The sequence below is a fragment of the Ambystoma mexicanum genome, chromosome 5p (assembly GCF_040938575.1).
Source record: "Ambystoma mexicanum isolate Mex_15411 chromosome 5p, UKY_AmexF1_1, whole genome shotgun sequence".
Taxonomy (NCBI): Eukaryota; Metazoa; Chordata; class Amphibia; order Caudata; family Ambystomatidae; genus Ambystoma; species Ambystoma mexicanum.
In genome coordinates, this window is record NC_090930.1 from 1,061,574,201 (window position 1) to 1,061,598,542 (window position 24,342).

At 48.4% G+C, this 24,342-nt stretch overlaps 1 protein-coding gene across 1 annotated transcript in view; it reads left to right on the forward strand.

The window, feature by feature from the left end:
* Positions 1 to 24,342, forward strand: part of LOC138481743 (cancer-associated gene 1 protein homolog) — a 947,940-nt gene that overhangs the window by 559,320 nt on the left and 364,278 nt on the right. The window contains exon 9 of the mRNA XM_069613838.1: positions 6,237 to 6,356. Within this exon, the coding sequence (XP_069469939.1) occupies positions 6,237 to 6,356 (120 nt within the window). The remainder of the gene's footprint in view (positions 1 to 6,236; positions 6,357 to 24,342) is intronic.

Here is a 24,342-nt window from a genome sequence, read left to right on the forward strand (position 1 = left end):
GTCGCAACTAGGCAGTGTCTGGCAGGTAACATTGTAACACAAAGGACAACAGTCACATAGCTAACACTCCCCTTTTTGTCCACACTATGCATGGCCACAAGTCACATCTCAAGTAATGGATTGTGGTCACATGACTGGGTAAACCTGGGCTCACGCACTTACTTGGAATTGGCCAGTAACAGTCATCTCAGGTGGAAAACTCACAGGGTTGGCGAAACCATGTATCCTCTGTGGTTAGGGGAGTGGCATGTAGACCTACTTTGCTGCTCAGCATTGGGGTAAATACCCTGGTAGATACCTGTGACTTCCTGTGCTATGCAATTGTCAGGCTCCATTGTTTGGAATTCTTCAGAGGGAGCCAGCTCCACAGAACTCTGTGTGCTTACAGTGAAAAATAGCCTTGTATTACTTCTGAACTCCCCTGTGGTAAAAGGGACGTGGATAAAATAATAAAACCAGAAACTCCACTGGATAGGTGGTGATCTGCAAAAATAAAGAAGTCTTGCCAGTTCATACTTTGTTCACCTTTTTTCCTCCCTTCTGTCTTCACCAACTCTGCAGCCTGATCTGCCTACCTTTAATACTTCGTCTGAAAGCTTAGAGGCAAATTGTTGATTTGCATCTCAAACTGGTGCTGCTATACGGACCCTAGAAAGTTTTGAGAGGTAAATGATCCATGGAGTCTTGATATGTCTCTCTTACAACTAATCCCTAAATGTCCTTAGCTGACCTAACTACTCATAAAATTATGTTCTTTTCAGTCTAGTCTTTCTTCCACTTAGAAGTCTCTCAGCAATAATGTTTTGCGTTTAAGGAATTATACGCACATTTCTTCAAATTCTTGTGCTCTCCCAGAGTGGCATTTCTAATGGACCAAGGGGAACCTATGTAGTTTCTACTCTCCCCTCCAGAATTCACAGTCTATGACACTACTCAAATGCGCTGTTCATTGCTCGAAAGCAGTGCAAGAATCTCAGCTGCGTGCATGACCTGAAAAGTCCACAGATGCCTCAACACTCTCAATGAAAAGCCAATTGCACAGTTGTCTGAGAGCTTCGCTCTCACGTGTAGTTATTGGAAACCCATGCTGGGGAAGAGACCCTTTCAGTAACCACACTTCTTCCTCAGTCACTCGTACACAGAGATAATGATTGGAGTTTTGAATGGGGCTTAGATAGTCAATAGCCCCTCTACCGCCTGCAATCCAAGCTCAGTGCTTTTTCCTTTAGGCGTACGAATGGCCCTCAAAAGTTATTTCATCAATGAAGAAGTTTTATGTTCAAATTAAGCATGGAATATGGGTGAGCAGCCCTGATTACTTTGCACCGCATTAGATGTTCCAATCATAATGTAATGTCCCATGCTAACTCTTGGGCCCAAATTAAAGACCTGGTATGTAAAGGGCCTCGACTAGTCCCAAAAACTGGAGAGGGCTGCAGTGGGTGGACCTTCTGTGAAGATAGCTTGATAAAAGTTAGTTTTAGAACCCTATGTAAGGTGCTATACTGCATGGAGAAGAACACTGGCAATCACAATGTTGGACCTTCCCTTCCGTCTTGGAGTGGGGTGACCAATATTGTCTGAGTCAATCTATTAGAGAAAGCACCAAGTATTAATTCAGACACAAAAGTGCAATTCAGCACTTACCAAAGTTCCCTATTGAAAGCCTAGCCATTTCTCTCTACTTGCAAGGGAAAAACACAGTTTACTCTCTGCAGTTTCTGCCTCTTTGGCCACAAGTATGGTTCTTGACGGCCTGACAGCCGTGTATCAAGTGGTGAACACCTCTTCTGGCTGTAACCGGGTGGCAGACCGACTGCGAACTTGCACAGGATCTTCAAAGACCCCTTAATAGGATTTGCGAAGCAAAGTTCCAATTAAGACTGTGAATATGATCGAGGGTCAGTGCTCTTTTTTAAACTCCATCTTGAAAGTCATAAAGCAAGAGCAGTTAAGAGCTGTCACGCAGCCGAGGGGATTCCAAAAAGGCACACCAGCAAAATCATAGTTCAGACGAGTGCATATTTGGGGATATTTACAGGAGCCAAAACAAAACATTAATTACTCAAAAGCCTGTTCAGGAGGGCTTTTCTGATGACTATCTCTTGCTCACAATCTCTTGGCAAAGAGTCTTTCTTTGTTTTCCTGCTTTCTTGGCAGGGTGTTTTCCGCTTGAGTATGGTAGGAAGACCATATTCCACAGTGTCAGGCGAGGAAGCAAAGGATGAATATTTTGAGCCCGTTTCTCACCAGACCTAAAATCTTTTAAAGAAATCCCAGCCATCTTGTTTGCACTGGTTGTTTTATAGGGCTATTGCTACCGCCCTGCCTCATGGTCCTGGCTCCATGGCCCACCAGCCCACTATTACTTTCCTCCTCTATGTACTTCCACATGCTCGTACCCAGGCAAACCTTTTCCTTTATCTCTGCCTTCTCCTTTCTGTCTTCCTGCTGCACCTTCCCAACTCTTCACCATAAGCTTGTTCCTCCACTAATCCCGGCTCAACTTTTACAGACTCAGGGTTCACACTATTTCAGATGGTCGACCTTGCTCCCATTCTGGTCTCTCGCCAAACCTTCTCTCCTCTACTTTCTCTTTCCTCTACTTCTTTAATTTTATTCTGATAATTTCCATTCCTGACATTTCGGGTCTCCTCCTCTTCTGTGGTATAACTCTTCTTCAGTTCTCCTTGACATTCCTCCTCTCTTCTGGTTTCACTTTCCTTCTTTCTCTAAATGACCATTCTACTCCATCCCTTCTCTCCTCTCAGCCTCCTCAACCTTTCCCCAACTCCTGGACACCCGCACTCACTCTGTCTGCTCTCTCCTCCAACTTCCTTTGTCCATACTCTTTCTCCAAACACTCACTCCACTTTGAATTTTGAATTCCCCTTTTATAGGGTCCAGGACCTTGTCCTAATGGATTTACTATGCTCAGTGGTTTTTTGGTCTTTTGTGACACATGCTACTCTCTCATTGGACAATTTCTGCCAGCCGGGGGCCTGCCGCCTATCAGAAGGCTTTGGCTCCACCTTCCTAGGTAATGCAAAGTGAACTGATTCAACTGGCGGCCGCCATCTTTGACCAGTACACCAGGCATGCACAGGAGAGCAAGTCCACATAGGTGCAGAACTCTCTGCGACCATCCATGCAACTCATTGGTCAAAACTCTCTGCTTATGAGTGAGGGAGTCTCCACATGCAGTGACTTGCATGTGTCGACTCTGATACTCTTTTGGATTTCTGAGTACCTCTGCTTTCGCAGGATGCTTTCTTTGGGGGCAATCCATCTCTTATGGACTTGCAGGGCAGGGACTTCTCCCTCTGTTACTTGGTCTGGTGTCATTCTGCTAACCCGGGATTCAGAAGTGGGTGTCCTAATGTGGAAAGCCCCTGCCTGCCAGTCTGGAGATATTGGAAATACTTCTCACCCCTTCCCGAGCCCAGCTATGTGCAGTGGTCCCAGGAATGCTTGTATAGTACAAGCACTTGCTTGTGTTATGTTGGCCACCTGCATGTGTAGCATGTATAACTGCAACATGTTTACTGATGATCTGAGCATGAAATAATGGTGTAATGAATGTTGGGGAGACAGATAGCTTTTAGAGTCTCTTAATCTTTCTTCTGGTTTCTGTGGAGAATGGCAGCATTGATGGTACATAATAACATGAAAATAACAAGAGGGGTCCTGGGAGACTCTCTGCCAGACACGAGTCATGGTTACAAGAGCCTTACCCAGAGTCTTTAGCTCACTATCTTTCACAGAGAAGAAATATCCCAAACATATCAGTGTTTGTCCTGCCTGGGGCAGTCCAGCACCGAAATGCTAGGCAATTCTCCTCTGAACAAGAGTACCAACAGCAACCCCAGACACGTGTTTCGGTCTGGTTGAACCTCATTAATAGGGTGTAGCTGTGCCTCTCTAAGAATAGTGAGCAAGGGGTCCACGTCTGGATTCCCCTAGTAACTTAGGGTGAGACCCAAAGTTACTTGAAATATGCAAATACCAAGGGGGATCCTCCCTACTGATGAGGTCCAACCAGACCGAAACACATGTCTGGGGATGCTGTTGGTGCTCTTGTTCAGAGGAGAATTGCCTAGCATTTCGGTGCTGGACTGCCCCAGGGCAGGACAAAGACTGATATGTTTGGGACATTTCTTCTCTGTGAAAGATAGGGAGCTAAAGACTCTGGGCAAGTCTCTCATAACCAGGACTAATGTCTGGGAGAGGGACTCCCAGGACCCCCCCTTGTGAATGTGCATATTTAAGTAACTTTGGGTCTCACCCTAAGTTACTAGGCGAATCTAGGCGTGGACCCCTTGCTCGCTATTCTTAGAGAGGCACAGCTCCTCACTACTGATGAGGTCCAACCAGACTGAAACACGTGTCTGGGGATGCTGTTGGTACTCTTTGTCAGAGGAGAATTGCCTAGCATTTCGGTGCTGGACTGCCCCAGGGCGGGACAAAGACTGATATGTTTGGGATATTTCTTCTCTGTGAAAGATAGTGAGCTAAAGACTCTGGGTAAGTCTCTCATAACCAGGACTAATGTCTGGCAGAGGGACTCCCAGGACCCCCCTTGTGAATTTACATGGTAACATGAGACATAAGGAAGCATTAAGTCTGGTTTAAGTCTCATAAAATGAACGAAAAGTCTGGTGCTGTGACTCTGGGACAGCCTGTTTATTAAGCCCCTTGCACATTGGCATTGCCATTAAAGGCACCTTGGTTCACCCCACTTGACCCATAGTATGAGAGTGCTACCCAAGTCTTGGACTAGTTTTCCCTCTTCTGTGGATAGATGACTCCTGGCATGAGTGTAAAACACTATTCTGAAACTTCAGTCTCACCTGCACCCTTGTCTTGTGAGCAGCCAATGGGCTTATTTAGACCTCTCTGGGTTGATTACTCAGTCATTTAATTGGATATTGCCCTGACCCCACTCTACGCCAAATTGTGCATTCCCCTGAAGATTCTTCTCTCTTACATCACTCCTTGCATATCTTTGAGCGGGGTGACAGACAGGAACATTGGCACCCCCCAAGAATGGGTTTCCAGATGCCTTTTCCTGTACATATAGGGAGTCGTTTTGCTATCTAGCTGAAGCTGCCTGGCCACTCTGGTGAATTCAATTGTAGATTTCTCCACTCTGTAGCTGGAAACAGTTATAATTGTTGTGTGACGAGTCTCCTATGGCATGGTGTACCTGTTATGCACACAAGTGCTGCTGCTACGTTTACACTCATCTGCTTTCATCACTAGCAGGCATGGCATCTCTATTCTCCTGCAGGATCCACCAACGTAAGCTGTTGTGACATTTGCACAGTTATTGTGTCACCTGAAATTGAGCTTTTCTTCAAAGTGCTAATACCACAAATGGCATCTGATTCCATTACTCTGGCCCCCTCCGACACCTAGTTGATATTTCGGGGTTACCCGAGAAAGCTTCATAGGACTTTAACTCTGGTGCTTCTGGGATTCCTCAGACTGGTCCCATTTAGGCCACTGTTAGACATTAAGATATGTTTGCATTAAGATATGTCTGGACTTGTGCACTCATGTTTTCAGACACCCACATTAACATTAAGGATCATGTATTATTATGATATTGAAAAAGTCTCGGAAGCTGCACCACTCTTCGATACACTGCCTATACACCCTGAGCCACAGTCACTCCGCACAGCCTCAGTCATTAGAAATGCGCTACACACCTCACTCATAATCAGTATACCCCCCGTCACCATCTGCACACCGTCTGCTCCTCTGCATATCAGGCCATTTTTTAACCCCACTCTCCCGCTGCACACACTGAGTCATAGGTGCGTTACAAATGCCATATCATATCATGCCATCATCTGCACACCATGAACCCACATATCACAACTTCTTCGATCTGCACACATAATTAACCATGCCCTGAAGTAAATCTGCCATGTTATGTGCATGTTAAGCCCCACACTGTGCACCTTCCCTAAAGTCATCAATGTTTAAGGGAGAAGCGTAAAGCCCTCATGTATCATGGATCATGTCATGATCATTTTGGGTATTATGTGCATGCAGCCTTTGCCTGCAAAAATGTGTGTAACATGCCATATTGAATGCTAGAAATGTAAGTGTGAAGCTACAGAGGTAATACATTCACCTTCCTACTCTGCTTTGTGGTATTCTCTCTATAAGGGAATGGCAATATGTAATTAAAATGTCTTATTTTCTTGAATCTTTCTGTGTTTTCTTAGGACATCATTGGTTACTCACCCAATAATCGCCCAAGTGAAAGCTGCAAAAATGAAAATATTGGTGAGTTAATGTGGAAAATAAAGGACCTGAACAACCAAAAAGAAACTTTGGAAAAAGAGGTAGGTAACACAGATTTCTATAAATCTAAGCTGCCACTGCTTCACTTCCCATCAGCTGGTTTGTTCTTTTTACGGACAACTGGCAATAAATGTAATGAACAAACCACACAGCAAAGAAGGAGTCAGATTTTATTTCCCTATAGCAGTGCAGAAATAGACAGAGAAACTGGTGGAGTATACCTCGCCCAACAATTGTGGCCCAAGCTCACAGTCGTCAGGTTTTTATAGCATTGCGGCATACAAGGACCTTCTAAAAAGTAAGAACAACCCAACCACTAAACATCTCGAACTGCAAATCCCTCGCCTTACCCCTAGCCTCAGACCCCCAAACAAATCTAACATGTATACTCATCTACAGGCCACCAACCTATGATGCAACGTTTGTAGACACTTTCGTAGAAGCTGTCACTAACATGGCCATCAAGCACGACCACCTGGTCATTCTTGATGACTTCAACATCTGGTTCGAAGAAGAGACCATAAGTTCAACCAAATCCCTAACCAACTAATTAGAGACAATGCAACTGCGACAAATGGTGAAAGGAGCGATGCACACAGCAGGACACACTCTAGATGGAATCTTCGCCAACAAAAATGTAATCACAACAATGCCCAAATCCATATAGTCTGGAGCGACCACCTCATTATACCCTTTGTGATCCAAGCACCATCAAGAACATCCATCGACCTCCCTAATGGCCCTCCAATACGGAAAAGAAACTGGTGATCCATCAACAGTATGGACCTTAAAGTGAACCTGGGAGCCACAAAACCATTGATCACCACCCTAGATGGAACTGGCATAGAAGAAAGAACAGAAACAATCCTCACCTTGATCAGGAAATGACATCACACCAGAAAAACCTTTCAACCCATCAAGAAAGAAAACAGTGGCAAAATGGTTCACACCCCACCTCAAAGCTTTGAAAAACAAACAGTAAACTAGAACAAGAATGTAGGAAGAGCTATGAACAAGACAAAAGAAATCACATATCAAAGATAGATTAGATTATACAAAGCAGGAACGTAGATTATACAAAGCAGAAACGCTCAAAGCAAAAAAGAAACCCTACAACGAATGGATCGCAAAAGCAGGCAACACCCAGAAAGAACTGTTCAACATCATAAACAAGATGAGAAACTCTACCAGATGCAACAACGCCCATTCCCTACACAACAACTGTGCGACAATCTCACTGACCAGTTTAAGAACAAAATCAACAGCATCCAGCAAATCATAAAAAGTAGGCCAAACTACCCAACTGCCCACCACCTCAACCAGCCGACACCGGAACCATATGCCAGACTGAACCTCCTCCCCCAAATCTCAAGAGATGAATTCAACAGTCTGGTAAACAAAAGTAACAGAGCAGGTTCTCCAGCAGATCCCTGCCAACATAAACATATTCATCCTAACACAGAGAACACCAGCAGAATACTACCTCAGCCTCTTCGATCTCTCACTAGCAACTGGAACAGGGCCACAAGCCTTCAAATCAGCCTACATCAAACCGTTCCTTTAAGATACAACGGGTAGCATGGAAGACCTCTCCAACTACAGACTTATCTCAAACATTGTATACCTGGCAAAGCTACTAGAAAACGTTGTATATAAACACATCTCGGAATACGTTGAAAACAACCAGCTACTAGATCAAGCACAAGTAGGCTTCAGACCCATGAAAGGAAAGGAGACCACACTGTTATCTGTATGGGATGATCTAAAAACCAACACAGACTCCAACACAAATTCAGCATTAATACTACTCGATCTTTCTACAGCCTTTGACATGGTCAACCACGACACCCTCATCAAAAGACTAGAAGACATAGGGATCAGCAACAGAGCCCTTCTTTGGCTAAACATATTCCTGACAAAAAAGAACAGAAAAAAATGGCTAGGACCATTCTAATCTGCTGCAGTTTTACTCTACCATGCAGTGACTGCCATTTGTGTATAGGCTGGAACGCGTGGGGCTTGCTCCTTCTGAACGTTGCGATGCCGCGGGGCACATGAAGAGATCATTCTGAAAACTACTTTCTAGGTCGGAACGCGGGGGTGTTAATCTCCCTAAGTGGTGTGACGCTGTTGGGCAGATGAAGAGATAAATCTGAAGCAAATTACCATGTTTATGACTGATGGATTAATCACCATGATCTACACAGCGGGAAAAACGTGTGTTAAGCCCGTTAGGCGATTGAAGGATTTGAAATTACCTGAAATGGAAATAGAAAATCTCAAATTTCTTATTGAAGCTAGCGAGATGACGCAGTGGGAAACCAGCAGAATTGAATGAATCTGTTTGCTAAAAGCAAAAGAGAATTTAAAAATGACTTTTAAAGCATTGATAAAGCCTTTGAATAAGTCTACTAATCCTGAAGAAGACGTTGACCAATGGTTATGAACATACTGGCCATTTGATGTCAAGTCGAAACTATACAAAAGGAAATCCAATGTTGAGAGAAATATTGTTAGAATAATCTCTGATACTTGTAGTTGATATATAATGGTGGACTTTCAAAGCAGGAACATTACTACTGCAAATGCGATTTAGATTTTTTTTACTAAATTGGATTTGGTTGAGAAAAATGAATGGTGTTATTGTAATGTGTATTAGTAATATACGTATTTGAGAAATGTTTACAAAAATGCGCTCTTTGCACAAAAAATCATTTTTCTAAATATATGTCTATTGGAAATGAACTGTTTTGGTATGTTGAGAAATTATGTATTTATATATTTCTTAATAGTTTTTAAATGTGTTTATTTTAAACAGGCAGGTTATGGCGATACAAAGCTTAATCACTTGCGACATGTAGCATACAGTAATACCATTTGACGCTCCTCCCACCCCACCCTTCGGTCTCAAGTTCCTTCTTCACTTCACTGTAGGGGGTCTTTCCTTCTTCACTTCACTGTAGGGGGTCTCCATCCCGAATAGTTCTCCTGGCCAGTTGGGGCTTGAAAGTCAGGGCTGGAAACCTTTGGTCAAACTCCAATACCGGACCCCAGATGTTGCAAAAGCGATGCAAGGTGCCTGCTCCGGCAGCCGTCACCTTCTCGGCGATCAGGATGTCCCAGACTTTTATCCACCAGAAAGGCATGAGAGGGCCTTCCGTCGTTTCCAGGTGCGGGCTATCACGTTCCTACCCGCAAGTAGGCATTGTGACAATAATTTGGCCTTGGGGCCAGACCTGGGGTAGATCCCGGGGATCGGTGCTCCAAGGAGGATAGGTTCGGGGGCCAAGGACAGTCGCACCTGAGTGATGTCCGCTATCGTTGCCAGGCATTGTTTCCAAAAGGCTTGGGCCTTGGGGCAGGACCACCACATGTAAAAGAAGGAGCCTATTTGGCCGCACTGCCTCCAGCATTGAGGGTTGATCGTGGAGTTCATGTGATGGAGTCTTAGGGGAGGGTAGTACCACCGGAGGAGGATCTTGTAGGCGCACTCTCTATTCGTGATGCATGATGAGGAGGTGTGAGCCCAGGACCAGATGTCAACCCACTGTTGGTCTTCAATCGGATGGCCCAGGTCCGCCTTCCATAGGGCCATTTACCGGGTCTTGGAGGTTAGGAAGTCCATTTGGAGGCGCTTGTATAGAGTGGAGATTCTTCCTCGGTTTGGGAGCTCCCTAAGGGTCAATTTGATGGCTGTGGGGGGACGAGTAGCCGCCTGGCGAGTCTATGGATGAGTGCACCAGTGGCATAGCTGGGTATATGTGAACCTCTCTCGTTCCTGGATCCCAAAGAGTTCCTTGCATCGCTCAAAGGTGCAGGGCTGGTCCCCTTCAAAAAGTTGACCCAGGGTTTCTAGGCCTCCTGCAATCCAGGCCTTAAAATTCCGGGGAGTCAGAACAGGAGAGAAGGTTGGGTTCATGAACACTGGGGAGAGGGGGCTGAGCCCTGTCGGGATCCTCTTCTGTCTCAGCGCCTTGTCCCACACCGAAATGGTGTGTTTGGTGGATGCCAGGAGATTCCGCCACTGTCGCCGTTCCGGAGGGGGAGCATGTGGGAGAAAGCGTAGCGGGAGGGGCAACTATGCTTGTTCGAGGTCTACCCATCTGGGGCGGTTGGTGAGGACTTGCCATGATTGGATACAAGATAGGTGAGCCGCCATTTGGTATTTTTGCAAATCAGGGACCCCGAGCCCACCCAATTTCGCGTTGCCCAGCATCGTGGATTTAGGGATCCTGGGCTTTTTCCCCCTCCAAATAAACTGCAGCATTTTCTTCTGTAATCGTTGAAGGGCTGGCGCCGGGACCGGCACCGGGAGTGTGGAGCATGCATACAGAAATCTCGGTAGTAAGTTCATTTTACAGGCTGTAATACGGCCCATCAGCGATATCTCCTGTGTCGCCCAGCGTCTCAAATCTGCCTCCAGGTTTGAAAATAATGGGGAAAATTAGCCCGATAAGTCTCGCTTGGACTGGCCGAGATCTGAACTCCCAAGTAGCTAATTCCTTTGGTCGACCATTGTATTGGGCACAGCGGAACCAGGGCTTCTCAGGCATCTCGGGTCAAGCCCACTCCCATGGCGACTGATTTCTGGTAGTTGACTGTGAAGCCTGTGACCCTGCCATAGCTCGTTATCTCAGCCAGAGCTTGAGGGAGGGAGGAGTGGGGTTTCGTGATAGTCAGGAGGACATCATCTGCATAGAGGGCCAGCTTGTGGTGCGCCGGACCTGATTGAAAGTTTTCGACTGCAGGATTCAACCTGATCCGCTGGGCAAACGGTTCCATAATTAAAGCAAAGAGAAGCAGCGACAGCGGGCATCCTTGTCGGGTTCCGCAAGTTAGGTTGATGGGAGAGGAGAGGGTGCCGTTGACTCTAAGAAGGGTTTTGGGGGCTTTGTAATTTGCCAGCGTCATGGTGCAGAACTCCGGGCCAAATCCAAAAGCCTCCAGGGGGAGCCTCATGAAAGTCCAATCCACTTTGTCAAACGCCTTGGTCGCGTCCAGGGCCAAAAGCACCAACTCCCGGGAATCCCGGCAGGCGAGTTCCACCAGATCCAAGGCTCTACGAATGTTGCCGGCCGTGGAGCGGTGTCTGAGGAAGCCACTCTGATCCGCACTGATTATCTCCGGCACAAATAGAGACAGACTGGACGCCAGGATTTTAGAGTAAATATTGGCATCTATGTTGAGCAGGGCGATGGGTCTATATGAAGCAGGGTTCTTCGGATCGCCCCCAGGTTTAGGCAATAGGACCGTAATTGACTCCTGCATGGACGGGGTTACAGTGCCCGTGGTCCTGAACAAATTAAACAACTGTACCAAAGGTGCTAATAGTTGGGGTTTGAAAATCTTGTAGAACCTGGTTGTATAGCCATCAGGGCCAGGGGCTCGGGATTTAAGAGCTTTTATTGCCTCGTCCACTTATTCTTCAGTGATCGGCGCCTCCAGAGTGTCACAGGCTGTCCCCTTTAGCCGGGGAAGCGCTGCACCCCGTAAGTATTCCTCCTGTTCCTCCTCGTCCCGTGCTGGAGCGGTCATCACCTGAGTCAGGCGGGCCGCAGCAAGCTGCAGTTTGTCCTGGTCAGCATAATGGACCTTGCCTCGTTGGTCCCGCAGGCCCACAATTGTATTGTTCCTCTTCGCCTTGGCAAGTTTGGCCACTAGTAGCTTATTTGCTTTGTTGTTTTTAGCATAATAAAACTGTTTTGCTTTTGCCAGTTGGTGGGCAGTTTGTTCAGCGTAGAGGGCCTCAATCTTTTTCTGTGCTATCCGGATGGCTCGCTGGGTTTTAGGGGTCCAGCCCTTCTCCTTATGAGTCCTTTCTGCATTTTTAAGATCCTCCTCAAGGCCCTGGCGAGTCTGACGCTTGTGTCTATAATAGGCCGCTCCTTGCGCAATCAGTTCACCCCGCACTACTGCCTTCATTGTGTCCCAAGTGTTGGCGGTAGAGGTGTCTTCTCTGGGGTTCTCCTTAAAGAAGTTGGTGATCGTGGTTGCGATTGCATCCCTGAGTGGCATCTCGTTGAGAATCGGATCATATAGAGTCCATCTGCGCTGTTGGGGGTTAGCTGGTTCCTGCACTTGGATTTCTAGGGTCACCGGCACATGATCAGACAAGATTCTGGAGCCAATTGTTACATTGTTAGTAAACGTAAAGATTTGTGGGGACACTAGAGGAAGTTCGGTGGACATAAGAATGAAAGGAAAAGTCTCTTTCGGATGGGTGGAGTACTCTCCATGAGTCCACCATCCCCAAGGTTCTAAATAGGTGTAGGAGAGCCAGGGCTATGGTGAGGTCTCCAGCACTGGGTGGGTGTGACTTGTCTTTCGAGGGGTCCGGGAACCCATTGAAGTCCCCTCCAATCACTATCTGGCCTTCCAAAAACGGGGAGAGGGTTGTACTCAGGGATTCATAGAACAGCGCCTGGCCTGAGTTGGGTGCATATACAGAGATCATAGAATAAAGTAGTCCCAGTAATAGGCATTTCACTGCCATGTACCGGCCCTCTGGGCAGTTTATAGAGTCCAGAATCTGAGGGTTCAGGCCCCTCCCGAATAGGATAGCATTGCCACCCCTCTTGGAGTTCCCAGACGCAAGAAGTTGCTTCAGGATGTCTCAGGAGCGCAGGCGGCTGTGGTCTGCCGGCAGCAGATGGGTTTCTTGTAGCATAGCCACATCTGCACCGTCGTTCTGAAGCTTCTGTAGGATAGACTTGCGTTTGGCAGGTGAATTTAGTCCCTTGACATTCGGGGAGACGAACCTTAGAGTTCGGTGTTCCGGGGCCAGGTCCGGGGAGGGTGACGAGTCCTGGGGGAGAGGGGGAGATGTAGAGGAATCAGCCATCATGTCGCGGAGTGTGTAGCCATTCCCCAACCTGCCTGTGGGGTTTTTTCTCGGGCCGCCAACGGGAGGACCGAGTTTTAACTGAGGGTGGCTGACCTTTTGTGAGTCTAATGCCTCCCTTGGCCAACAGGGCCATCGAACAGTGTGTAGGCAACATGGCTAACCTTATGAGTAATCTTAGTGGTTTGTTCCAAGGACTCGTAGATGGATTGTGCCTTGGAACCGGTCATGGGCCGTGGAATAGTGGCCGCTGCTTAAGGAATAAAGCTTATCTGTGTTCCTGAGGGTGCAGATCGGATCATGGTCCCGGGATGTGAGCCGGGATCGAGGTGGAAGCTCCATCATGGGGTCGTGTCTGGCTATTTCCTCTTTCGAAATCTGGGAACCCTCAACCAAGAGTCTTGTGTGGAATTAGGGGAGGCCACCAGGTTTGAGGCAGCCGCTGCTTCGGAGGGCGGGAGAGATGAGGGTTTGGAAGCATCTGGACGTAGGATGTCGGTAGCATCTTCCAGGTGGCTAATTTTCCTGAGCGAGCCCTTGTAGGAAAATTGCAAAGCTGTGGGAAAGAGCCATCTGTAGCGGATTTTTTGAGTCTGAAGAAGGGCGGTTAAAGGGCAAAGGGCTCGCCTCTTTTGAAGAGTAAGCGGAGAAAGGTCCTGGAAGATCGGGAGGGAAGTCACTTGAAATGTGATTTCGTCTTTGGAGCGGCTTATTGCCGAGATGGCTTCCTTCGTAGTAAAGAAGTGCACCCTAGTAATGACGTCGGCGGGGCCATCCGATTCCACTCCGCGTCGGGGGTTCAGCATGTGGGTGCGATCTAGGAGAAGCAGTGAATCTTCGAGGTCGGGGAGAAGAGATTGGAAAAAGAGGCCCACATATTCAGCTAACCCCTTGTCTGGAATCGAGGTGGGAACCCCCCGAATGCGGAGGTTGTTGCACCGGGCCCTATTTTTGAGGTCTTCTTGCTTATATTCCAGGATGTCGCACCTGTCCTGCAATATTCCGATTGAGAGTTAGACCTCCGTTAGCACGGAGGCATGATCTTGGATATGATCCTCAGCAACTCCTACTCTTTGTTGAACCTCCGAGACCTTTTTGTCTGTGCTTTCCAGTTTAGTTGTGAGTTCCGCCATGCAAGAGCGGAATTCTGATTTGATATCCGCCATGAATTCACAAATATCTTCTTTGGTCGCCAAAGGTCCCTTGTTATCTAGGGATTCCCGTGAGATAGAGGAGCTGGAATCTTGTTTTTTTAGCTTTGTCGGAAGCGGTCAGCAGAGTTGCTATGTCCGAAGACTTGGTGGTCTTTTGTTGCTTGGACATCGTGCTAGATGTTAGAGGCAGGACAATGGCCGCCGGGAGCGATGTAGTGGTGAGGAGGAGCAGGACCGTGGGCTGGGGCGCCCCAGGAAGAGCACAGCGAGAAGCACATGCAAGCAAGGCCTACCTTAAATCTCTAAAGGGGCTGCCGCTGGAGGCTCCCGACTCCAACCGTTGGGGGGAGGGTCTCTCATCTTCACTCCAGGGATTGAATCGCCTCTAGGGCTGTTACTTGTGTCCATGAGCTGGAAGGTAGGCCCCACCGAGCATCCAGGTGGGCCACTAACGCAGCCGCGTAGATCTCCGTCCGCTGGATGTGTAGCTGTAGGGCGGCGGGGGCCGGGGTGCCCAGAGGGTGCACAGAACGGGGCCGATGTATGCGGGGTGCCTTGCCGGTTCCAGGGGGGGCCCTCGTCGGCCGATGGAAATAGTCCCCGTTCGTATGGATATCCGGATGTCCGTCCGGCCCCTCCGGCTCGAGTGCTACGGGGAGGATCGCCTCCTACTCCTGACTGTGGCCGCCATCATACGTGCGCCCGCCATCTTGGATTCTCCGAGCCGCAGAGGGGGGGACCGGGATTCAGGCGACGAGTACAGACAAGGTGCTCCCTCTCCCAGCTTTCATCTCTGAGCCGCTAGTGCCCCATCGGTTCCGATCCACATAGCTGGTGTCGATGGATCGTATAGGCCACAGGAACCGTGCAATTTTAGCTGAAGCAGCGGGCCGTCCACGGGCGGCTTTAGAGGAGCGACTGCATCCCGTCGGCTCTAAGCCACGCCCCCCGTATTTATATATTTCTATATATTGATATGGTAATAGAATAAACTGATAGAATTTTAACAAGAATACAATCTCTGGTCATCAGCATGCAGTTTCTGAAATACATTTATTGAGTTTTTCAGCACATAGGGCATCCCTGTTTGTTTACCATTCAAATCTACATCTCGGAATACAACATTCCTACAGGGCTCATCGCTGTCCCTATTTCTATTAAAAATTTAGATGACACCCCTAATCTTCCTCATCAAAAAACACAGCCTCGCCTACTACAACTATGCAGACGACACCCAAATCATTTACAAAATCAGCTCAAGTGAAGAAGAGAACCCCACAATAACCGCCTATCTAAAAGAACTAAACCAATGGATGAGCACCAACAACCTTAAACTCAACCCAAACAAAATGGAAATCATGATTACAATGAATAACCGGGCGAACAACCACCACATCCCATGGCTCACCGAACTGGGACACCCACCAGAGCCATCCAAAGTGTTCAAAAGTCTTGGAAATCTAATGGACTATGAGCTAATACTTGAGCAACAAGTCAATGAGATAATTAAGAAATGCTTCATCTATCTGCACACAATGAAAAAGATACTTCCCTTCTTCTCCTTCACACACAGAACACTCGCCATCATCTCTCTCATCATGTCACGAATAGATTGCGCCAAAAGCATCTACCTCAGGATTCCAGAATACCTGTTCAGGAAACTTCACCATATACAGAACACGGCTGCAAGGCTTCTCCTTAAACTCACTGAAGAGACCACATCACACCAGCGCTGAGGGCGCTACATTGGCTGCCAGTCAAAAAGCAAATCACCTTCAAAACACTCTGCATAACACACAGAGCAATCCAAAGCCAAGGTGCAGAATTTATGCAGGAGAAAATCGTCATCCACAAACCACGATGAACGATTAGATCCAGCAATGACATCCACCTCGAACCAAAACAATACTCAAAACAGAAACCTGGAGGATCATCATTCTCCTGTGTAGGCGTAAAATTCTAGAACTCCGTCCCAAAGGAAATACGCGCAACAGAGGACCACCTAAATTCAACAAGCAGTTAAAAACCTGGCTCTTAAACACCCAAGCTGAAGAAAACATCTGAGCGACAAAATTCACCCACTGCATAACAAGTAAAGTACACGAAAAGGGACCTCCTGAAACTAACAGCGAACCTGAGATGCATCAAGTTGGCCAACTCTGAATGTGGCCACAGTACTGAACCTAGCCTAATTTGATGCAACTGTCAAATACTCCTACTAAAAACTCAATATTGTGCATACTCACCCTCAACCGCTAAACAAAACAGGAGGTTTCACACAAAACAAAACAGGAGGAACAATGCTCTTTTGATCACAAAAGAATGTACAATAGATAAGAAATCAGATTTGATGGGAAGCAGTGAGCTTCTTACAATGGGGTGAGTTTGAGGGACATTCTGACCAGGTTGTGGATAAATGGAACAGTCATCAGGGACAATACATAAGTGTATATACATAGATTAAGGACAGCCAACATTGGACATTTATAAGTGCACGTAAGCTGTGCTGGGGATTTGACCATAATGGGCAAAGAGCACTAGTTGTTACTAGTGAGGAGGTAGCTAAAGCACTATTAAGCTAAAAATTGTGGAATGCCCCGTGCCCAGATAGGGTCCCAATAGATCTGTATGCCACAGAGCCAGCCATATGGATTCCGTATCTGACCAATTTATTGAATGCAGCCCTGAATCATGATGTGGTCCCTGCATCCTGGACTGGAGCTCAAATAGTTAAAACTTCAAAAAAGGGAACCCAAGAGTCAGCTGCCAATTACGCCCCATAATTCATCAGCAAGCATGGTTCTGTGGGGGACTGAGTACAGTCGACCAGAGCCTACGGCTGAGACTGGTCTGTAGTAAGTATGGTGTCCTCAGGAAAATGCGTGTCTATGAGATTTACGTTGACCCGAGGACAGCATTTCACACTGTGCCAAGGTGCAGACTGTGGGAGGTCTTACGAGGGTTAAACATCCTGGTTCACCTTTTGAGGGCTATACAGAATTTATAATCAGGAAACCAGGCTGTGGTCCACTTGGGACTAGATGCAAGCACTTCCAGTTTAGTAATATACAGAAAGGGGTACACCACGGGAGTACTAAGTGGCCCCTAAGGTATTTTGCCTATTTATCAATGGCATACTGGATGAGATCTTGATCTATGACTCAGATGCTCCAATGCTAGCTGGTGATAAGAATCCGGCCCTTTTGTTTGCTGATACCACAGTATTATTGTCACTAACACCAACTGCCATGCACACCCAATTAGGGATCTTTGTGGAGTTCTGTAAGGATAATGGCTTGGCCCTCAATGCTGCAAAAACAAAAACAATGGTTTTTAACACCAGGAGCAAGCAGAGAGGGTTAGGTTTGGCACTAGGGCATGGTCCCATTGAATAGGTCGCCTCTTATAACTACCTGGGGGTAAGGGTAATGTCATCATGCAGATGGGATAAGCACCTAGACAAAGCAAGGGTAACATTGGCCAGGTACATTGGTGCCCTTGCAAGGTTTACCAGGGAACAGGGAAATGGTGTAGTCTGTGTTTCACTGGAGGCCTATATGGCACAAGTGCGACAGCTCAAATTTATGGGGCGGAGTTATGGGGACAGGAAGGTATTAGTTCCCTAGCTATGGTTGAAAACAAGTATCTTAAGAATATACTGGGGCTACCATCCTCTGCACCCAACTTATCTGTATTCCTGGAAACAGGGATGCAGAGTATTGTATACATTTGTCGGGTACAGCCTGTCTACTATTGGGTTTGGCTTTGATCGAATTGTACCTTATCACAGTACAAAGGTGCCCTGATGGATGTAATAAATCAAGGAGGGGTCCTCTGCTTACCGTGGGTTAGGCATGTCAAAGAAATGTTGAGCGACCTAGGCCTTGGGGAGTATTGGCTTAATCCAAGTATCCTATCCAATGCATCCAAGGCAGTGATTAAGGCGGCAGCCTTGGACAATGCCTTGCAGGACAGCAGCACCAGGGCTTCAGGCTCTACGGCCTCGGCACAGTACTGCAGTAGAAAGGTAACAGAGAGCTACGAAGAGTACCTGCATTATGTAAATCCCAAACATGAAAGATCCCTGTTCATTACGTTGCATATAGGGATTTTTCCAACTGCAAGTCTTCACCACAAATGGAACAACAATGTATCTGCGATGTGTCCGTTGTGTGGTAACACGAATGAAAATAGGGTACACTCTATGCTGATATGCTCAGTGACAATGTCAGTGAGACAACGTTACCTAAAGTACTCATTCCGGGCACGTGGTTGCCAGTCAACGGACGAGGCTGTGACAATCTGCTATAATGCTAGTGACGCCCTTGAAGTGTATGCCACCTCTAAATATCTTGTGTGGGCTTGGAGACTAAGAGCGAGAGAGATATTGGTGTAAGGACAATGATGTTGGGTTTATATATTTTATGAACTGTTTTATTACTTTATTAATAATTTTAGTGAAAAATCTTTACTTCCCTTGTAATGATGAAATTTTATCCATCTTGTGTGCATTGTTTTAATGTGTTGTGGTAATTGTTGCTTTTATGACACTCATTTTGTCGAAATAAAGTGCTATGAAATGAAATGAAATGTTAGAGATGCTTGGTGCTGCTGAAAGGAAGAAGGTGCCTGATTTTTCTAATATTTAGGAGGTTGAGGCAAGCTGTTGTTCCAGTTTTGAAGAGAAGGTGTGAGAAGGGTCTCTGCATCATCCATAAGGCTGTCTGGATTGGGGACTTCTACAACTGGCTCTCACTAAATACTCTCCCTCCGGATCTTTACGTTCATCCGGCACCAACTCTCTGCGTGTCAAGCGCTTCACTTAACAGCCAGCTGGTGGCCAATCTCTTTCCTCTGTAGGTTCCCTCCAATGCAACAACCTCCCCAGCCTCATCGTCTTGAGCCGGACCTCCTTAAATTCCAGAAGCCCCTCAAGACCCTCCTTTTGACCTCCTACTTCCCTTCCTCCCTCCTCTGCTAAACACCACAGTTGCTGAGATTGGTGACCAGGGCCCTTATCTGTCCTTTTGGGTCTTGGCCTGCCATACCCAAACACCTTCAGCCTCCGCATGCCCCTAGCACTTGCCTTGGCACCCTCTGGCCTTTGCCACCACAGGCCTGCACTTATTTATTGGCAGCTGACCACTCTCACCCAGTCACTTAAAAGCTGCTTACTCGCTAGCACTTCCCTCTTTGGTGCACCTTGCACTTAACCCCCACTCCCTCCTCCCTTCTCTCTCTCTGCATTTGCACCTTCTGAATATGATATGATATGATATGGCATTTTTAACGCGCCTATACACAAGTGTTTCAAGGCGCGACGAGGCAGGGAGGGGGGAACAAGGGGAAGACAGACAACGATCCTACTAGGCCAGGTGTCATTCAGACCGCGCAAGTGCAGGGGGAGGGGGAAGAGAAAAGTGCAAGGGGAAGGGGAAGGGGGAAGTGCAGTACAAGTAAGTAGAATAAAGTAAATAAATAGGGCCAGCTGGTGGCAAGTGCAAGGTAAGTGCAGACAAGTGCTGGGAAAGGGGGGGCTGTAGGGATACAGAAACAGTCCCTCAGTGCAGGGGTTGCCAGGGAGGCAGTGCAAGAGGAGAGTGGCTGGGCCCAGGACCGAGGTCGGTGAGAGTGGCCCAGTTGCAGATTAGGTGCAGATTCAGTCGAGAATTTAGCAGGGGAGAGGGAGAGAGAAAGCAGAAGCAAAGAGGAAGGTTTTGAGGTGCTTCCTGAACCGGAGATGGTTCTCCTCAAGTTTCAGGGAGGCAGGAAGGCTGTTCCAGAGGGAGGCCCCTGCCACGGCGAGAGATCTACCCCCAGCTTGTTGCTTCGAGAAGCGGCTGACCCTGAGGGAGTTGGAGATGGATGAGCGAAGGGCTCGGGAAGGAAGATATTTAGGAAGAGAGAGTTGAAGGTATTTGGGCCCCAGGCCCCAGAAGGCCTTGTGGACAAAGCAGAGGGTTTTGAACTTAATCCTCGCAGCCACTGGGAGCCAGTGTAGAGATTTCAGTCCTGGAGCGATACGGTCCCTGGGCTTGAGGCCAAGGACAAGTCTCGCAGTTCTGTTCTGGATGAGTTGCAGGGGGCGGAGAGTGGAGGCAGGCAGATTAAGATAGAGGTTGTTACAGTAGTCCAGCTTTGAGAGAACCAGGGCTCGGGAGACAGTGAGCTTCTGGGGGAAGGAGAGGAAGGGAAGAATACCTCTGAGGAGGTGCAGCTGGCAGTGTGACTTCTTAGAGACATCAGATATATGAGGAGAGAAGGAGAGTGTGGAGTCGAAGATGACCCCGAGGTTTTTTGCCTTGCAGGTAGGAGCAGGAGGAGGGCCAAGCGAGGCTGGCCAGAGAGCTACAGGGAAGGAGGGAGTGGGTGTGCCGATGAGTAGAATCTCAGTCTTACTAGCATTAAGGCAAAGTCATTGGCGGCACACCATTCCTGGATGGCAGACAGACAGTCAGAGATGAGGGAAGGAGAAGAGGAGGCCGAGGGTAGCCTGAAAATGAGTTGGGTGTCGTCCGCATAGCACTGAAAGTAGGGGCAGAGAGCGGCGATGCGGTGGGCAAGGAGTGCCAGATACTGGTTGAACAGCCAGGGAGAGAGATTAGATCCCTGGGGAACACCACAAGTGGAGAAAAAGATGTCAGAGAGGAAGGACCCAAGTTGGACCTGGGAGGGTCGATTGGAAAGGAAAGAGGTCAGCCACGCCAGAGCCTGACCAGTGATACCCAGGTTATCACGGAGACGGTTGAGCAGGATGGCATTGTTGACAGTGTCAAAGGCAGAAGAGAGAGCGAGCAGAATGAGAACACACGGAGTGTTGGAGTCGAGGTTCAAGAGCAGGTCCTCACGGATGTTCAGAAGAGCAGTTTCCGTGCTTCTGGCCGCTCTGAAGCCAGACTGATGGTCATGGAGACTACCAACAGTTTCAGCATGGAGGTTAAGCTGGGAGATGGCCAGTTTCTCCAGGAGCTTGCCCAGGAAGGGAGTGATGGAGATTGGGCGATAGTTAGCCGGGCAGGAGGGGTCGGAAGAGGGTTTCTTGAGAAAAGGGTGCACAAGGGAGTGCTTGAGGGGGGATGGGAAGACTGCAGAGGTGAAGGAGTGGTTGTAAAAGTCAGCCAGGGCAGGAGCCAGGGAGTCAATGTGGTCCTTGATAGTTTTGGAGGAACAGGGGTCAACCTGTTTAGACGAGACTTTCATAGATCGGACTTGTCTGGAAACCTCGTCAGCAGAAAAAATTGGAAAGGCAGAGAAGGAGGGAGGAGGGGTGGCTGCAGAAGGGCCAGAGGAAGAGCCGGGAAGAGAGGGAGGGAGGTGATAGGAGGAGAGTGAGGACAGGATGTCCTGAGTTTTTGAGATGAAGTGAGAGGCCAGTGCAGTGCAGAGGGCCTGGGAGGGGACAGGAGAGGTAGAGACTGCAGCAGGGTTGGCAAGCTCCTTGCAGATTTTAAAGAGTTCAGCCGAGTTGTTGGATGCCGCAGAGATGCAGGCTTGGATAAGGGCTCTCTTTTTGGTGAGAACGGAGAGACGGTATTGCCTTTGGAGGAGGCGGCAGGCCAGTTTATCAGAGGATGAACATGAAGCACGCCATTTCCTCTCAGCCACCCTGCACTTGCGTTTTAGGGTGACGAGATCCGAGTCATACCAGGAGTTACATTTGGCTTTGGGCTTCAGGCGGATTCTCATGACAGGGGCAAGGATATCAAGAGTATCAGATATAGCAGAGTGGAGCATGGCGAGGGCTGTGTCAGGGTGGGAGTCAGCCGAAGGGGCAGGGGGGGGCGAGAAGGTGGCAGAGAAAGTCTCAACTGACACGCGCTTCATGGGTCGGATGACCGAGAAGGTGGGTGGCAATGATGAGGGTGGCTTTGCCTGTGGGGTAGGGAGGGTGAGGTGGGAGGTTAGGAGAAAGTGATCACTCCAGGAGAGAGGAATGGAGAGAGGGACAGAGAGGGGAAGGTCAGAAGAGATCAGAGCATCAAGAATGTGCCCTGCAGAATGAGTAGGCCTAGACGGGAGAATAGAGAGTGAGAGAGTCGCAGAGGTCACAAAAGAGTCCAGTGGGGGGACAGGAGGCATCAAGGTGGATGTTGAAGTCACCAAGAAAGAGGGGATGAGTGGTTGAGGACAGGAGTGAGGGGGAGAGTTCAGCCCACTCAGAGAGGAAGGAGGAAATTTGACCAGGTGGCCGATAGATAGTAGCCACGGTAAGGGAATGGCTAGGAGAGAGAGAGAGAGTCGGCAGACAAGACATTCAAAAGAGGAGTAGGTCTGCGTAGGAGTGACAGTGGCAGGAATCCACTCAGGGAAGATAAGGGCAACACCCCCACCTGCACGGTTGGGCCTGGGCACGGAGAAAATCTTGTAACCGTCAGGTAGGAGTGTGTCAAAGCTGGTGACAGAGCTGGCTGTGAACCATGTCTCAGTGAGACCGAGGACGTCAAGGTCCAGTTCCTCAAGAAGGCGACAGATATCAGAGGAATGCTTGATGGCAGAGCGAGAGTTAAGAGCGGCAATGTGGAGAAGGTTGCCAGCCTTGAAGGCCTTCCGGGGAGGGGTACAGATCAGAGGTACTCCCTGCGGAGGTGTAGAAGAAGGAGGTGAAGAAGGAGCACGAGAGGGGGCAGGGAGGGAGGGTAGAGGCAAGGTAGCCGAAGACAGCGGAGGGGGGACAGCGGGAGAGGAAAGGAAGTTGATGAGGCGAGGGAAGCGTCTATCAAAGAGGTGAAGGTTGGCCTGAGGACCTTGGACCAAGACGGTCCCATTAGCGTAGACATTAATGATGGCCTTAGAGGAGCAGAAGGGGGCCAAGAGGACATCCCAACGGGTGCCACCATTAATGGGAGCAGAGGAAAAAGGAGAGAGCACAGAGACCATATGAAGGGTCCATAGGTCAGGTGAAGGCACGAAAAAGAGGATGTCAGTGAGAGTTTCCTTAGAGCAGGCACTAGTGTAGGTGTCAGCGATAGGGAGGCCTGGGTTGGAGACCAGGATGTCCTTTTTAAACATTTTCCTACCAGATTTAGTGAGGAGAGCAGGATAGTCAATGGAGAAGCAGTTAGGGAAGATAGGCGAGATAAAGAGCACCATGGAGTAGGAGGGAGTGGGGGGGGAGACAGACGATGCGAGCGCCCGCAGACAGGAATAGAGCGGCAAGCACAGATTTACCACAATTCAGAGCAACAACAGTAATGCGTATTAGGTACACAGAGGAGAGCCCACCTAAGTTTGAGAATCCTGCGAGGGGAGAAAAAGCAGAGTTTACCACATTTCAGAACAACAACAGTAATGCGTATTCGGTATACAGTGAAGAGCCCAACCTAAGTTTGAGAATCCTGCGAGGGGAGAAAAAAAACCCTAGTTAACCACAACTGTTGAACAGAGTGAGGTTAAGACACCAATGCGAATGTAGTGACCCGGTGTAGGTGGGGTGGGCCGGGAGAAGGTGGAGATAGCAATTGATGCTGGCGCCTGGCGTCCCCTGCGGACACCTGCAGACACACAGGGAGCCGCAGCTGTAGGAGTCGCCCTTGGCCTAGGGGCCCTTAGCCGCAGGGGGCTGCCGGGCTGCCCAGGAGGGAAAGGTTATAGGAAGAGGAAGGGGAGGTGGGGTGTGGGCGGGCAGGGAGGCGGGAGGGAGAGGAGGACCAGGAAGTGGGAGGGGAGGGGAGAGCAGGCACAACAACGCGCTCAGAGCGCGGATGCAAAAAGCATCAATGGAAAAAGAAAAACACTTGTTCAAACTCACGGAGGCCCGCTAGGGCCGGGCAGGGCTTCCAAGGCCTGTACTTCCAGCAGGGCTACCGGCGACCGCTCTCCCACGCTCAGCTCAACAAAGAAACGAGCAGGGGGAGCGGGCGTCGAGTAGCCCAGAAGGGAGGCATGCTCACAAGGCTTAGTAAGTCCGCCTCTATCTTTGTATATTTTCTTTTAATTCCCCTCCCTGTTGCCCTGTGGGTGCTTTGAAACACAATTTACCTGATGTATAAGCGCCTTACAAATGCACACTATATAAACAATAAATAAAGGGTT